A 15857-nucleotide genomic window follows, 5' to 3' on the forward strand; every position below is an offset into this window, starting at 1 on the left:
CCAGTGAAGGAAATGTCTCTATCTTTCCCAGCATCTATGTACTCATTGTCTCTTTCATTCCAGAAATATTTCTAAAAATTTATTCTCATTTCTACAGTTCAGGCCTTCATTCTGATTCTGTACACTCCTTTTTGCAATAGTGTGCTTCTATTCCCCCAGCTCCAGCTCCCATTCTTTGTACAACCCTGCATTTTACTTCTACATGTCAGGTTCATCAATCCTGTGATATATTATTATCATTTTTGTTTTAAATGGTTAATTACCTTTTTTTTTTAATTTATCTTTTACTCCATTTCTTATTTTTCTAGTGTTTATTATACTAAGGAAAGAAGGAGTAATCCTTAGCCACTTGTAGAAAGTGAGTTCAGAGTTACAGAGTTCAAGTATTGTTTTGGGTTCCTTTTTTTTTTGCATTTTTTCCTTTATGGTAAAATAAACAACATAAAATTCATTGTTACCAATTTTAAAGTGTCCAGTTCAGTGGCTTTAAATGCATTTACATTATTATCTAAACATTACAAAAGCACATCTCCACTGTTTTTTCATTATCCCAAACTGAAACTGTACACAGTAAACAATAACCCTAATTCATCCTTCTGGGCAAATACCATTCTACTTTCTTCCTCTATAAATTTGCCTATTCTTAGTAGTTCATAAAAATGAGAACATAGTATTATAATTGGTTTATTTCACTTAGTGTGATGTCTTTTTAAGTTTCACTTACATGATAGCAAGTGTCAGAATTGCTTTTTTAGGCTGAATAATATTCTGATGTTTTTTGTTTATACATACTTTGTAAATATTTTAAAGATATGAGAAAAATGTTTATATTTACCAGATATGGTGCTTTTCATTCCTTTGTGCAAATTCATCTTTCCATCTTTTATTTCTGCCTAAACAATTTGCATTCTTAGAAATATCTGCATTCTCATAAAGAAATCTGCACATGATGAATTCTTACAGCTTTCATTTGCCTGAAAAGGCTTTACCCATTTTTTTTTTAAAATCTGGTAGAATTGTGAATGTTTATACTTTTATTAATTTCTTTTTAATATTGCTAAAATAAATGATGAGCGATATAAAAACTATTGAAAAAATCACTCATGGTTACTACAGTATACATTTTGTTAAAATATTAGAATTATATTACCAGATAACAAATTCTTCCTTTCACTAGAGTTTAAGTTGGTTTATAATGTGTTAAATACTTTTTCCTAAGAAACTGTCATTATGTGTTTTACCATTCTGTAGTTAATGTTCTCACAAACATTTTCTGATTTTAGTCTAAACCCTTCCTAATCATCATAATCATAATCTTTAATTAGCTGTGTGATATATTTGATTCCCTTAAAAAGCTTCCATATAATTGCACATTAAGTTTATGTTTGGAATTTTCAAAGAATTGTTTTGTTTTTTTACTTTCATCATAAAGAGTCACAGAGATTAGAAGGCCAGGTAATTTGCAAAGTGCACTACTTCTTCTATCAATTTTTATTTATAAACAATAATTTACTTTGTGCATTTTGTAGATCATTATATAATTACAAGGCAATCTTCAATTTAAATTATCCTTTTTAAAAGACTCCAATATTTTCTGTCTCAGTTCAATTTTATTTCCTCCCATGGAACAACTGTTTTAGTTCTGTAAGTAATGAGAGCATTTGCTGAATCTTAGAGAACCAAATTTTTGCTTACGTGGTTCATGAAGTTTGCCCTGTTTGGTACAGTGCAGGAGGTTTATCATCATACCAACTCTCCTTCACTTGTGGCCGTTTCAGCACTCTCCTTCTTTGTGTATATCTTAGTTTCCCTCTGGTGTTATACAGCTGGTATCTGTATGTCTAAAATTTTTGCTTTACTTACAGTGCTTTTCTTGTTTTGCAATTAATTCTCTTGATTTTTGTTTGCTGGAAAAGTTTGTTTCTCCTTCATTTTTTAAAGGTCTCTTTGTAGGTATAAAATTCTGTTTCTTTTTGTTACTATAAAGATACAGTTTTATTATTTTTGTAAATTATCATTTTATTATTTTTCTTTTTTCTTTAATGATGTACCATGGACTTATAATAGTACATAAATTGCTGAAGTATACCTTCACACCTCAACAAATGTATATACATCACACTGCACCCACCAACACCCTTAACCACTATCAAGTTGACCCCTCCTACTCCTTCCTTACACCACCCTTCCGCTTCCCCTCTGGTAATCAACTGGTTTTTTGTCAGAATTGTTTTTACTGTATTTCATTAATTCATTTGCTTTGTTTCTTTATGTTCTACATAAGTGAAACCTCTAGTATTTATCTTTCTGACTTTGCAGTAAGCGTAACCTCCTCCAGTTCCATCCATGTTATCAAATAGGGCAAAAATTTTATCTTTTTCATAGCTGAGTAGTATTCCTTTGGATATGTATTCCCACATCACCTTTATCCAGTCATCTGTTGATGGGGATTTCAGTTGTTTCTGTGTCCCAGCCATTGTGAACAGTGCTGCAGTGAACATAAGCCTACATATATCTTTTTAAATTAGTATTTCCATGTATCTTAGATAAATAACTAGAAGTAAAATTGCTGGACATATGGTAGTTATGTTTTTCATTTTTGAAGAATCTCTGCATTGTTTTCTGGAGAGGCTGTACCATTTATATCTCCACTAACAGTGTACAAGTGTTTGTTTTTCTCAATGCCCTCATCAACACAGATTGTTTCTAGTCTTTTTGATAGGGCTCATTTTAGCTCAGTTTCATATGTGAGGTAATAATAACTCATTTTGGGATTGATTTGCATTTCCCTAGTAAGGAGTTATATTGACCAGCCAATTGGAGAGAAGTGTTTATTCAGATCTGCCCACTTTTTTGATTGGCTTTCTTTCTTTCTTTCTTTCTTTTTTTTTAAAGATTTATTTATTTGTGCATACAGAACTGGGGTACAGGCCAGAGGCTCAGGGGTGGTGAGAGGCCTCATCAGAGACAGAGCGGGGAACAGAACAGGCAGATCTAAGAAGTACACTGCTGAGAGGAGCAGCGGGCGAGTCAGGAGAGGTCTGCCACGCCATGTGGTCACCTCCAGGGCAGGCGGGAATTCAACTCATGCGGAAGCGGCTTTAGATTCTCAGTGCTGTGCTTTAACCCGCTGCGCCACCAGGGAGCACCTCTTTCTTTTTTTTTTTTGAGGCTTCTGGCTTTCTGATGAGACATCTATTCTTACTCTTAAGCCTCTATATGAAATATTTCTTGTTATCTGTTTTTAGTTTTTCTTTTTATTACTGTATTTTAGTATTTTAGTTAGGCTGTGTCTTGGTTTTGTTTTCTTCAAATTTACTTGACTTACAGTTCATTGAACTTCTAGGATCTGTGGGTTCATAGTGTTACATCAAACTTTGGAAATTTCCAGCCATTATTTCTTCATACATACGCATATATGTGTAGTAAGAAAGCAAAAATGGTAATAGTTAATTAAGTCTATCTAACTTTTCTTCAATTAGAATTTTAAAAATAAAACATTGGCACAAAGAGATTAAACAGTTAAAAAGCCATTACTGTGTTTGAGTTGAGTATTAGTGTAAAAAAGATATGAAGAGAAAATCTAAAGGATTTGAAATCTTACTCAGATTTATTGCTTGGTTTACATGCTGCTATAAAGTGAGGTTATTGAGAATGCAAAATCATGACATAATAAATAACCCATTTCTTTATTTTCCTAGTCTTTTGTTGCTGAGGCCATGCTGCTCATGGCCACTATCCTTCATTTGGGAAAATCCTCTCTTCCTAAGAAGCCAATTACAGATGATGATGTGGATCGAATTTCCCTCTGTCTCAAGGTCTTGTCTGAATGTTCACCCTTAATGAATGACATTTTCAATAAGGAATGCAGGCAATCCCTTTCTCACATGTTATCTGCTAAACTTGAAGAAGAAAAACTATCCCAAAAGGTAAGGTATATATGACAAAGCCATAAAAGTGGCTTGCAGTTGTAAGTTTTGATTTTTTTTTTAGCCCTGTAAAAAGACTGTTTCTATTTTTTTTAAAAAAAGTTAGGTTTCTCTCCATATTAACAAGAAACATATGTATTGCTTTCTCAACACAGAAAGAATCTGAAAAGAGGAATGTGACAGTACAGCCTGATGACCCCATTTCCTTCATGCAACTAACTGCAAAGAATGAAATGAACTGCAAGGAAGATCAGTTTCAGCTGAGTTTGCTGGCAGCAATGGGAAATACACAGAGGAAAGAGGCAGCAGATCCCCTAGCATCTAAACTAAACAAGGTAACAAAATGCCAAATACACTGGTAAGTTAATTAAATTGGCTCCTTAAGAAGGCAGTAGTCAGAAAGCGCTCATCCCACTTTTTTCAAAAGTAAAACAGTTATACAGAATAAGTTTTGTGACATCACTGTGATTGTTAAGTTCATTCATTAAACACAAAATGAAACTCAGAAGCTGATAAATTACCTTTCTATATGCTAGCATAGTAAATCCGGTAGAGGATTTTATAACTTGTTCAAATCATTGCAATCATAGACTAATACATAGAGCTGGAAGATCCTTAAAATTTGACTGCTTTTTAAAGGGAAGGGTTCTGGCCTATTTCTCCAGAGTCTAACCTGAGCTTCTCCCAACCCCTGGTACTTTAAACACAGCAACTCAATTTTTGTATTCATATTGAGATCCATTATTAGCATTTTATTAGGAAAATGACTGTCCCTTTTAAATATATCAATTTACAAATCTTTAAAATTTGCTTTGAAAAATTGAGGCAAAATTTACATGCCATAAAATTTACCATTTTAACAGTTTTTACTTGTATAGTTCAGTGGCATTAGTGCATTCACATAATTGTGTCACAGTGCATCTCCAGAACTTTATTTTGAAAAAGAAGCTCATAATTCATAGCCACTAAATAATACTTATATCTATTAAACAAATCATACCCATTGAACAATAACCCCCCATTCTCCTCTCCCCCAGCCCCTGGCAGCTACCATTCTACTTTCTATATCTATGAATTTGACTATACCAGGTATCTATATTAATGGAATCATATAGTATTTGTCTTTTTTGTGACTGGCTTATTTCACTGAGCTTAATGTTTCAAGGTTCATCCATGTTGTAGCCTATGTTAGAATTTCCTTCCTTTTTGAGGCTGATAAAAACTACCTTTTATCAGCCTCATAAGACTCCATTGTAGTTTCATTTGCCCATTCATCTGCTAATTGATGCTACCTTTGGCTGTTATGTGTAATGCTGCTTGGACTATGAATATACAAATATCGTTCAAGTTTCTCCTTTCATTTCTTTTGGAATTGCAGGATCATATAGTAATTCTGCCTTATATTTTTGAAGATGCTATACCACTTACACAGTAGCTACATCATTTTATATTCCAACCATCAGCGCATAAGAGTTCCAATTTCTCCACATTCTTACCAACACTTATTTTATGGTTTTGGTTTTTCGGTTTGTTTAAACAGCCTTCCCGATGAGTTTGGTTTCTATTTCCCTTATGATTAGTAACGTTGAGGATCTTTTTATCTGCTTCTTAGAAATATATAGATCTTGTTTGGAGAAATATTAATCTGTTCTTGGCTCATTTATTATTTTAGCTGTTTTGTGTTTTTACATGATTATATTTAGTTACAGGAGTTCTCTGTATATTCTGGATAAATTTCCTTTCAGATGTATGATGTACAGGTATTCCTTCCCATTCTGTAGGTTACCTTTTCACTCTGTTAAAATGTCCCTTTTTTGTATAAAAGTTTGCACTTTTATTGTACTTCTGGTTTTTCTGTTGATTCTGTGTTTTTTTAATGACATATTAAAAGTGCTGTAAAACACGAAAGTTTTCCTCTGTTAGCTTTATAAACATTTATTGCTATTTAATCTGTTTAGTTCTTGAGTTTGGGTAGTAGGGACTGCCACATGATCTTAAATTTTAGTTGATTCCTAAATTATGCAGAGCAACTAAGGAATTTAGGTGCTGAGTATTTAAATAAAAATGTATCTAAATATGTTCAGTTCCTAAGTTGGGATAATGTTTAACATACTTGCTAAGCATATTTAACTTTTTTGCTACATAAACTCTAGGACCTATTTTTTCTGATGCCCAGTTTCAATTACCATGTCTCCATTACAAAAAGTTTTATCATATACATATTTCCAAATGATTTGTCTAAACTAAGTACATGTTAACTAACAGATTTATCCATTTGACTAGAATATATTTGGTTGAATTTTCTCACTTAATTACTTTTTTATTTTTGTTTGACAGGTCACTCAGTTGACAGGTTTCTCAGATCCCGTATATGCAGAAGCTTATGTTCATGTCAACCAATATGACATAGTCCTGGATGTACTTGTTGTGAACCAAACTAGTGATACTTTGCAGAACTGCACATTAGAGTTAGCTACTCTAGGTAAGGAAATTTACCATAAAAAAATAATATTATGAATATCGTAATTCTCTCTGACATTATAAGAGAAGGTTTGGTATAAAAATTCTCTTAAATCTTTTTGAATTTAGGCTTAGTTTTACATTTAATATTTAGTCTCCAACTCCAGTTTTCTGAACCTCTGTCACTCTCACTCTCATGCTTACACTCTTGGTAGCTAAGATAAAAGTTTATTCAGTGAACTCAGTTTACCAAATGTCAGTTTTTCTAGGTAGAATCAAGATTTAAATTACTGATTTATCAAGTAGCTCACTTAGGGGCCCTCCCTGTGGTGCAATGGGTAAGCACATTACTGTGAAGCTATCCACAGCCACTGCAGCACAAGTTACATCCCCAGCCAGGGAGCTGACCGACATTGGGTGGCAGACTCTCCTGTCCTGCCCACTGATCCCCACAGCAATGTGTTTCAGTACTTCTACCTGTTCTCCCCACTCTGTCTCTGGTGAATCCTCTTATCCCCAACACGTCTGGCCTACATCCCAGTTCTTGTATGCATAAATAAAAATTTTTTTAAAGTAGCCCACTTAGGTAAAATTTTAATTACCTTAGCATTTTCCACACTCATAACTGATCTATACCTAATGTGTAGTCAAAGCAATGTGAGATGTCATTTTTCTTCTTAGTGAAAACACTATAGTCATTTTCTCTGATCACTTCTACTCTGGCTTTCATTTGGAAGCAGATTATATGTAAGAACAGCATATTGCCCTGGGAAATTTCGTTTGGCTTAAGCAAAACTTACAGGCCTTAAGGTAAGAGTTGTTTGAAAGCATGTGATGTTTGAAATTTTAGTTAAAAAACTTTCATATTGAGGCCCTCCCTGGTGGCACAGCAGGCTAAAGCACAGCACTTAAAAGCTTAAGCCACTTCCGCATGAGTTCGATTCCTGCCTGCCCTGGAGAAGACCACATGGCGTGGCAGACCTCTCCTGACCCACCCACTGCTCCCCTCAGCAGTGTACTTCGTTGATCTGCCTGTTCTGCTCCCCGCTCTGTTTCTGGTGAATCCTCTCACCCTCTGCATCTCTGGCCTGTACCCCAGTTCTGTATGAATAAATAAATAAATCTTTTAAAAAAAAAACCTTCCATATTGAATAGCCATGTGACATTTCTTGAAGACAGGATCTGAATTTGTTCCTGAAGATATCAAGGGAAAGATATCAAGGACATAAAATGTCTTCCTCAACATAGTTTGGTGTTTACATAAAGAATTATCTATCTTAAGAATTAAAAAATCTTTCTGCAGATTTTTCATCCTTTTTAAAGTTTTATTAATTTATGCGTACAGGACTGGGGTACAGGCCAGAGGTGCAGGGGTGGTGAGTTGATTCACCAGACAGAGTGAGGAACAGAACAGGCAGATCAACATTGCTAAGAGGAGCAGCAGGGGGTCAGGAGAGGTCCAGGTCACCCCCCCCCCCCGCCCCCGGGGCAGGGATAGAACTCATGCTGAAGTGGCTTTAGCTTCTTAGTGCTGTGCTCTAACCCTCTGCTCCACCAGGGAGGGCCTATTTCATCTTTTTATGTAGTAGAGTATTTAAGATTTACTTTTAACTTACATAAAGACTTACTATTGAATGCCCTACCTGGTCATGCAGTGGCTTAAAGCACAGTACTATGAAACTCTCTGCAGCCACTGCAGACTAAGTTCAATTCCCAGTCAGGGAGGTGACCCACATGGCATGACAGACAGTCTTTCCCACTGCTCCGCTCAGCAGTGTATTTCAGTCAGTCTGCCTGTTCTGTTTACCCACTCTGTCTCTGGTGAATCCTGTCACCCTACCCCCACCTCTCACCAGTACTCCAGTTCTTGTATACATGAATAAATAAATCTTAAAAAGAAAAAAAAAAGACTTAACTTTTGAAAAGTTTGCGTTCATTCATCAAAATAAAATGGTTTGCCAAAGGTACCCACATATTTATGAATTTAATATAGATTTACTCTGAAAAGCCTATTACCTTTTAAAAGAAAAATGTGTTTATTGGTATAATATATTAAATTATTTCTATATTTTGTCCTTATAATATTTGAATCATAATCCTGTCTTATTTCTTGTTTTGCTAGCAACTAGGAAGTTCATATATTTTAAGAGTTCTTGATGTCAAAGTTTAATATGTATATTTTTAACTATATCTAAACCTTCTTTTTCAGGAGATCTGAAACTTGTGGAAAAGCCATCTCCTTTGACTCTTGCTCCTCATGATTTTGCAAATATTAAAGCTAATGTCAAAGTAGCATCAACAGAAAATGGAATAATCTTTGGTAATATAGGTAAGAATTATTTGACAGCATGTGATGTTTGAAAATTTTTATTAAAAGAGTTTCTATATTGAATAGCCCTGTAACATTTTTTTAAGGACAGGACCTAAATTCATTCGTTCATTCACTCAGTCATTTATTAATTATGGAGCACTTAGTTCTGATGTTCAGAAATGAATCAGATAAAGTGACTCTCCTCAAAAAACTGTCAAGCGAAAAAGAGGAGACAAGTGAATATATATAGAAATTATAATACAGTGTGGTTAGTATAGTTTGTATACTGTGGACTTTGGGATCAGGGAGTAAAATGCTAAAACAGAAGGCTATAAAAAGGAGAGGAGGGTAAAGTATCAAAAGATAACATGTGAACAAGGTCTAAAACTTTGTATAGGCATTTATTACTGGGTACGGAATGGTATTTCAGACCTAGGGATTATCTGGTAGAGAAGCATTCAGTCAGTAAGTTGTATTTTTTGTTGGTTGGTTTTTGTTTTGTTTTGTTTTTCAATTTCTGTGTACAAATGGGGTTACCATGCTGGAGAACAAAACAAGAGCTCTGTCCTTAGATAGTTTATAGCTGAGTAAGGAAAAATAGATACATGTTATGAAGTCTATGCTGGCTAAAATGGGAGTCTATGAAAGGATTTGGTCAGCTGTCTCAAAGGGACTTAAGGTATATCATAGGAAAGTCTTTGTGGAGGAGGTAATATTTGAATAGGGTTTTAAAAGATTAGTAAGTATTAGGCAGATGGGCAAGGATTCAACTGGAATAAATGCAAATAGTTTGATATAACTGTAATTCAGAGTATATTTAAGGATGGTGATAGAACATAAGATTAGTGGTACTAAACTTTATTATGTTAAGGATTTCAGACTTGATCCTGGACATAACAAGTGGGGGGAGTGAATCATTTTGACAAATATGAGTAAGTTGCTTGTTTTATTATTTCTGTGACAGCCCCATAGAAGGTTGATTGGAAAAGTCAGGAAGATTAACTAGAACTCACTATTGAAGAGCACAAGTATGAGATAACAGAGAGCTTGGAGCAGTGCCTTTGTGGTTGGGATGTAGAGGAAGACTGAGTAAATAGACAGTAAGAAGACAGACTCCCCAGGATGTGGTTACTGACTGAAGAAGAAGTAGCTAAGTAGCTAGAGTAATGCTCAGCTTTCTTGATAGGATCTCTTGGATTGATGTTTATGTCAGTTACAAAACAAGGAACATAGGAGAGAAAAAATTTTGGATATAAAGTTTCTAAACAATCCAGTGGTAATTGATATGAATCTATAACTTGAACAGGAGGTATAAATTAGAGATAAATATTTGTTTAAAATCCATAAAATGGAAGAAATCACCCAGGGAGGACATAGAGAGTGAAAAGAGACTTGAAAATAAACTCTAAGGAAACAGCAATATTAAAAATTTGTCAGAGGAGAAATCTACAAAGGAACTTAAAGTTAGTATCTAAAGTATTTGAAGCTATAAAAGATCTGGTAATATGAAATCCAAAAAATTGGGTCCTTTGGATTTAACACTCAATGATGTTAAACATTTGTTTTGTCATATCTTGGGGTAGAGAGTTGAAGACTAAATAGGAGATGGAGAACTAAAGATACAGAGTGTAGACTCTTCTGAGTTTGGGGACTTGGTTTTGATAAGAATGAGAGAAGGCCGTAACCAAAGGAGAAATGAAGGATGACTCTCAGGTAAGACAGTTGAGTATATTATAGCATATAAAGGAAGGAAGTAGAGAATCAAAAGGTCAGGAATAGAGTAAAAGAGGTTATGATTCATGGAATATGATCCTGAACCAAAACAGGAATTGCAGAGGGCAGGAATATTAACTTTAAAAAGAAAACTGCACCTCTCTGATATAAAAAGTGAGTGAAATCACTCACTTGTGATTTCAAGAGGAGACCAGATGACTAGGTAGGTTCCAATCAGACTATGCCTTTCTACGTGGAAGAGACAAAGAGGCAAATATTGTATCATTAAGTACTATGATTCATAAATATTCATTCAGAAATATCAATTAAGTACTAATATTGGAATAATACTGGTGGTGTATCCCTCTGGATTGCCTAACATGCAACAACTGCTATGTAAGTTCTCACTGAGTTTGAATCCTTGGTCCTATCACCACTTGTCACCTCTGACTTGAGCCACTTAATAAATTTCTCTGCTTTTATTTCCTTATGTGTAGAAGGAAGATACTGTAACATAGGATTAATAGAAGTATTAACTAATACTTGTAAAGCATCTAGAATAGAGTCCAGGATATAATAAGTAAATATTTGTATGAATACAAATATTGTAATTATTATTGGAAATATAATAAACTTCTAAAATTAAAAATTGCCTGAAGTGATTTGGGGTCTTTCTGTGTATGTGTATTGCAGTTTATGATGTCTCTGGAGCAGCAAGTGACCGAAATTGTGTGGTTCTCAGTGATATTCACATTGATATAATGGATTATATCCAGCCCGCAACTTGCACTGATGCTGAGTTCCGTCAGATGTGGGCCGAATTTGAATGGGAAAACAAAGTTAGTCTTTGCAAAATTTCCTTGAACTCTTTATCTTTCTTTTTAGCTATTGTTTAGTGGTTCTCAGATAAAATTAATCCCACTAAAAAGTGTTTAGATGCACAAAATCTTTCAATATCTGTTCTTGCATATTATCCTTTACTGGAAATCATGCAAGTAGTTTGGTAATTTGTGCTGGTAAATCAATGTAAGTAACAGTTCTATAATTAACCTGCTTGGTCGAGACATTTTAGACAATATTCCATTCATTCTGTGTGTGAATAATATAATTCACTGTTGAATCCAGTATCCCAAAAATGTTTACCTCCTGTTGAGGAATTTTGTTTCTTTGAATCTTAACTTCTATTAGAAATGGTTTATATGCATTATATTAACCTTCATCAAGTTAACTATGTCTAAATGATCTGAATCACCCTGCAATTAGTTGTATTTGTAGATGTCATTTGCTTTTTTCTTGTCCAGCTTTCCCCCTAAATAGTTGAAGGGAGTTTCTGATATTACAAATGAGTGATTGTTTTCTCAACCCCAAGATAAGAAATTCTGAACTTTCTGATTATAAGAATTATAATGCCTTTTTCTTTTGTCTCCCTTTGTACAGGTGACAGTTAACACAAATATAATTGATTTAAATGAATATTTACAACACATATTAAAATCAACCAACATGAAATGCCTCACTCCAGAGAAGGTAAGATATGACTGATAATTTTTAAAAGTCAAAAAGATTTGACTAGTGCGGTATGGTGGATTCTTACCTATTTTCTTACACTATTTCCTCTAGTGTATTTTGTTCTTGTTCAGTATGTGAAAGTAGTGTCATTATGGGCTAACTTGAAGTTATTCTGTAGAATGTCTGAATTAAATCTGCTTACCTTTTTCTACTGAAATATACTAGCTTGCTTGTTCCTAGAATACGACCCAATTCAAGAGTCAAAATAGTATCTTCTCAGTCCTCTCCCCTTCAGCTAACGGTTTGTTCCAGAATCTTTTGTGACATTGCATTATAAAATGTCCATAACATCTTCTGATGTCTCTTGACAGTAGGTCAGAATGTATCTTCAGAATTGTTGGTGTACTCTGGTTTTCTGCTATATGTGTGTATTTATGAGAAAAGAGATCATATAATGAAGCTGAGGCTCTAAGAAATTTTTTTCTTTATAAAATTTCTGCTAAAGTTATGATAAAAATGCTTCCAGACAAGTAGGTTGGGTTCATACATCAGTTTATTCAACAAATGCTGAGTCAAGTAAGTAGTCAAACAGATATATGCTGGATATGTTGTGAGGCGTTGGTATAGAGTACTAAACAAAATGAAAGTTGGCTCTTCCTTCATGGAACTTAAGATCTGTGTGAGAGGCAAACAACTTAATAGAGACTATATGAATATAAATTGGGTCAAATGCTTTTTCTTTGAAGTTTACATAAACCCAGTAAAATTCACAGATTTCATATCTATGGTTCTATGAGTATTGACGAGTTCATAGTCATGTAATCACCACTACATAGTAAGAACTGTTCAAGTAATCCCTGTGCTGTTTGCTCTTGCTTAAGTGTAGTTCTTTATTAGATTCATGATAAATTTCTTCCAGGCTCTTTCTGGTTACTGTGGCTTTATGGCAGCCAACCTCTATGCTCGTTCTATATTTGGAGAAGATGCACTTGCAAATGTTAGCATTGAGAAGCCAATTCAACAGGGACCAGAGGCCCCTGTTACAGGCCACATAAGAATTCGTGCAAAGAGTCAGGTAACAATTCCCTTTTTTTGAAATAATGCATGACCTGAACAAAAGGAGTAAGAATTTATTTTTCTTATTTCTATATGTATTCTCTGTCATACTAAGTGTTTTATGTATATTTAATTATATTCAATAATAATATTGTCTGAATAGAAATACTACTTTAGTTTCATTAATATGGCCTGTGTTTTATGTATATCATTCTAGATTTTTTTTTGCTTAAAACCAGATTTATTCTCATGGTGTATTTGTGAAATGGGTTCTCTAGAGTTATTTGAAATTGAAATTACAAATTAGTGATGATAGTGTAAAAAGTTTTTTAACCAAGGAAAGTTTTGGTGAGTCTGTTTTGTACATCCTTGGTTTCACTGTTGATGTGTTGTCATTGAATGGAGACTTAGTTAAGATGAAATACTTACTGACCATACATCATTTCAATAAATACAAACATCTTTATTCTTCTTTACAGGGAATGGCCTTAAGTCTCGGAGATAAAATAAACTTGTCTCAGAAGACAAACAGTATATAAGAATAAATAACAAGTCCTTGCAGCTTTACAATTAAAATTTAGGTATGAGCTTATTGGACTCCAACATCTTTTGTACTCTTTCATGCTTTATGTTATATAGAATCTGAGTTCATGCTGAATGCATTCCAGCCAATAATTTATAGCCTTTCCCTTAAATCAAGATTGAATTTAAAATTAGTTTGTCTTTTGTCTTAACAGTTCTGAATGCTGTCCTAAGTATATAATGTTTTTCAGATGTACCAGGACCATTTTCACAGTACAATAAACAGATCTATTCCTAAATCTTTTGTTATTTTATAAATAAATGTATAATGACATAATTTTAGTTATGTAGCCCTGGATTTCTTTTATTATGGTTATATAGATTTCTATTACAAATTTAAAAGAATTTACAAAATCAGTGATATGAAGTGATACAGGGAACCTTAACTTGACTTAATGGTATTTTTACTTATTCAGTATTCCAAAATAAGTATCTCTAAAAGTGTCTTAGCATTTCTAAAAGGCGTATTTCTGAAAATTACCTCCGTATAGAAATTATCAAAGGCTTTGACAATACAGATGTAGCTTCAGTTTAAAGAAATATAATGAGCTCTAGCTGAAATAAACATACTGTTCTTAATTAACCTGAATCATGAAAAGTATATAATCCAGAATAGATAATTTTTAATCATTCATTTTTAGCTTTGGGTATTCTTTCGGATGTATTAGCAATTAAATTGGTTCCAGTCAATTACTGAAGCTGCATGGAGGATTCAGCTTTAACTCCAGATGATTCTAAAGCTGCTGTTTCCAGGTTGCCTCCCTGCCTTATTCAATTCTTCCATTTTCCTTCCTTTTCATTACACTGGGCACCATCACCTCACACTTGATTCCATATACTTTTCTGATTGTGAGATTGTGGAGTCCTATTGTGTGTCTCTGGTCTTCTTTGGGGATGTTTGAGGGGTATGATCTTTCAGCCAAATTTGAACATTAAATTATTATACTTTCTCTTGAAGGTAAGTCTCAGGTTAATTTCAGATAGTTACACAAATAAAGTCTGTGAAAGAGTGAAAGCAGCATCTGTTTCAACACTTGAGTGAGAATGGAATGAGTTGGTTGTAGTGTTAGGAATAATAGGTTGTATGATTAATTTTGAAGCCACTTGCTTTTTTTATATATATAGTAGCTTATTTTTACATCATTTTGTGTATTTGCAATCCCCATGGGCTTCCCATCACCAAATCACCCATAGTCCAGTGCATGTCCCTGCCCCCACTGTTTTTGATCCCATTCCCCGCTCCACTCCCACAAAATGTCTCTGGTATATAGCTGTTCATCATTATTGCTTTTTTTTTTTTAATGGTTTATTTATTTATGCATACAGAACTAGGGTAAAGGCCAGAGGTGCAGGGGGATGGTGAGAGGATTCACTAGAACAGAGTGAAGCCGCTTGTTTTTTTAATCAAGAAGAACTCTGGAGGGTATAGGATTTTTAGATTCCAGAGCATTGAGATCTCAAAGCAAAACCATTGCCTGAAAAGGGTCATTTTGATGCATTTAGTGATGGACTGGAGATTTGTGATCAGAGCACAGAAACTAATGCAACTTTGTTTGGATTAGATTATCATTTCCAAATTCTGTTCTGTGGAACATTCACTTCCTTAGATGTCATTATATATTCCCAGAGGAAAAAGGGTTCCATTGTTATAAATTTGGGAAAGATGCATTCTGCTGGGGACTCATTTTGCATATTACTAAAGATTGGAGAGATACTTTTGTAAACAAAGTAGATTAATTTAGTTTAACCCAACATACCTTAATCTTGACTCTGGAATTTTAATAGCATACCTCCTGACAATATGCTGTAACTGAGCATCTTAAAGATTTTGGCTTTATAGTCAAAATCAACCAGTAGCCCATTTAAAATATTAGAAAATTATGCCTCTATATTTCTTAGAATATATCACTTGATTCAGAAAATTGCTTGCCTAGCAAATTCAGGCCATTTTTGTTGGGATCAAATTGGTTCACGTTGCTATTTCCTTAATTCATAAATTAAGAGGACAAAGAAAAAAGTCATGCAGTTGTTAAATATCTACTATATTACTATATTAGGCAAGTCACTTCAATAACAGTTTTAGGTTTGTGGGTTTAATTAATGGGAACTAAGATAGCACTGTTTATACTGTGCTGTCTTAATTAGGATATAATATACATTTAATGATTATGGCTGCAAACATTAGAAGACATCATACAGTCAGGACCATGATGTCCGTTAGAGTATAAACATAGCTTCTGGTACCGACTGAGAACTTAATGTATAAATGTATTAAATGCATAATTATTTGTTCTATG

The 15857-nt window shown here is 33.9% G+C and overlaps 1 protein-coding gene across 1 annotated transcript in view; it reads left to right on the forward strand.

The window, feature by feature from the left end:
- COPB1 (coatomer protein complex, subunit beta 1) overlaps positions 1–13847 on the forward strand; it is a 31016-nt gene extending 17169 nt beyond the window's left edge. The window contains exons 15-22 of the mRNA XM_004683026.2: positions 3702–3929; positions 4085–4264; positions 6267–6411; positions 8599–8718; positions 11107–11252; positions 11851–11940; positions 12842–12997; positions 13458–13847. Of these exons, the coding sequence (XP_004683083.1) occupies positions 3702–3929; positions 4085–4264; positions 6267–6411; positions 8599–8718; positions 11107–11252; positions 11851–11940; positions 12842–12997; positions 13458–13517 (1125 nt within the window). The 3' untranslated portion in view covers positions 13518–13847. The remainder of the gene's footprint in view (positions 1–3701; positions 3930–4084; positions 4265–6266; positions 6412–8598; positions 8719–11106; positions 11253–11850; positions 11941–12841; positions 12998–13457) is intronic.
- The last annotated feature ends 2010 nt before the right edge of the window (positions 13848–15857 follow it).

The sequence above is a fragment of the Condylura cristata genome, unplaced genomic scaffold (genome assembly GCF_000260355.1).
Source record: "Condylura cristata isolate star-nosed mole 26May11 unplaced genomic scaffold, ConCri1.0 scaffold00015, whole genome shotgun sequence".
In the NCBI taxonomy this organism is placed as follows: Eukaryota; Metazoa; Chordata; class Mammalia; order Eulipotyphla; family Talpidae; genus Condylura; species Condylura cristata.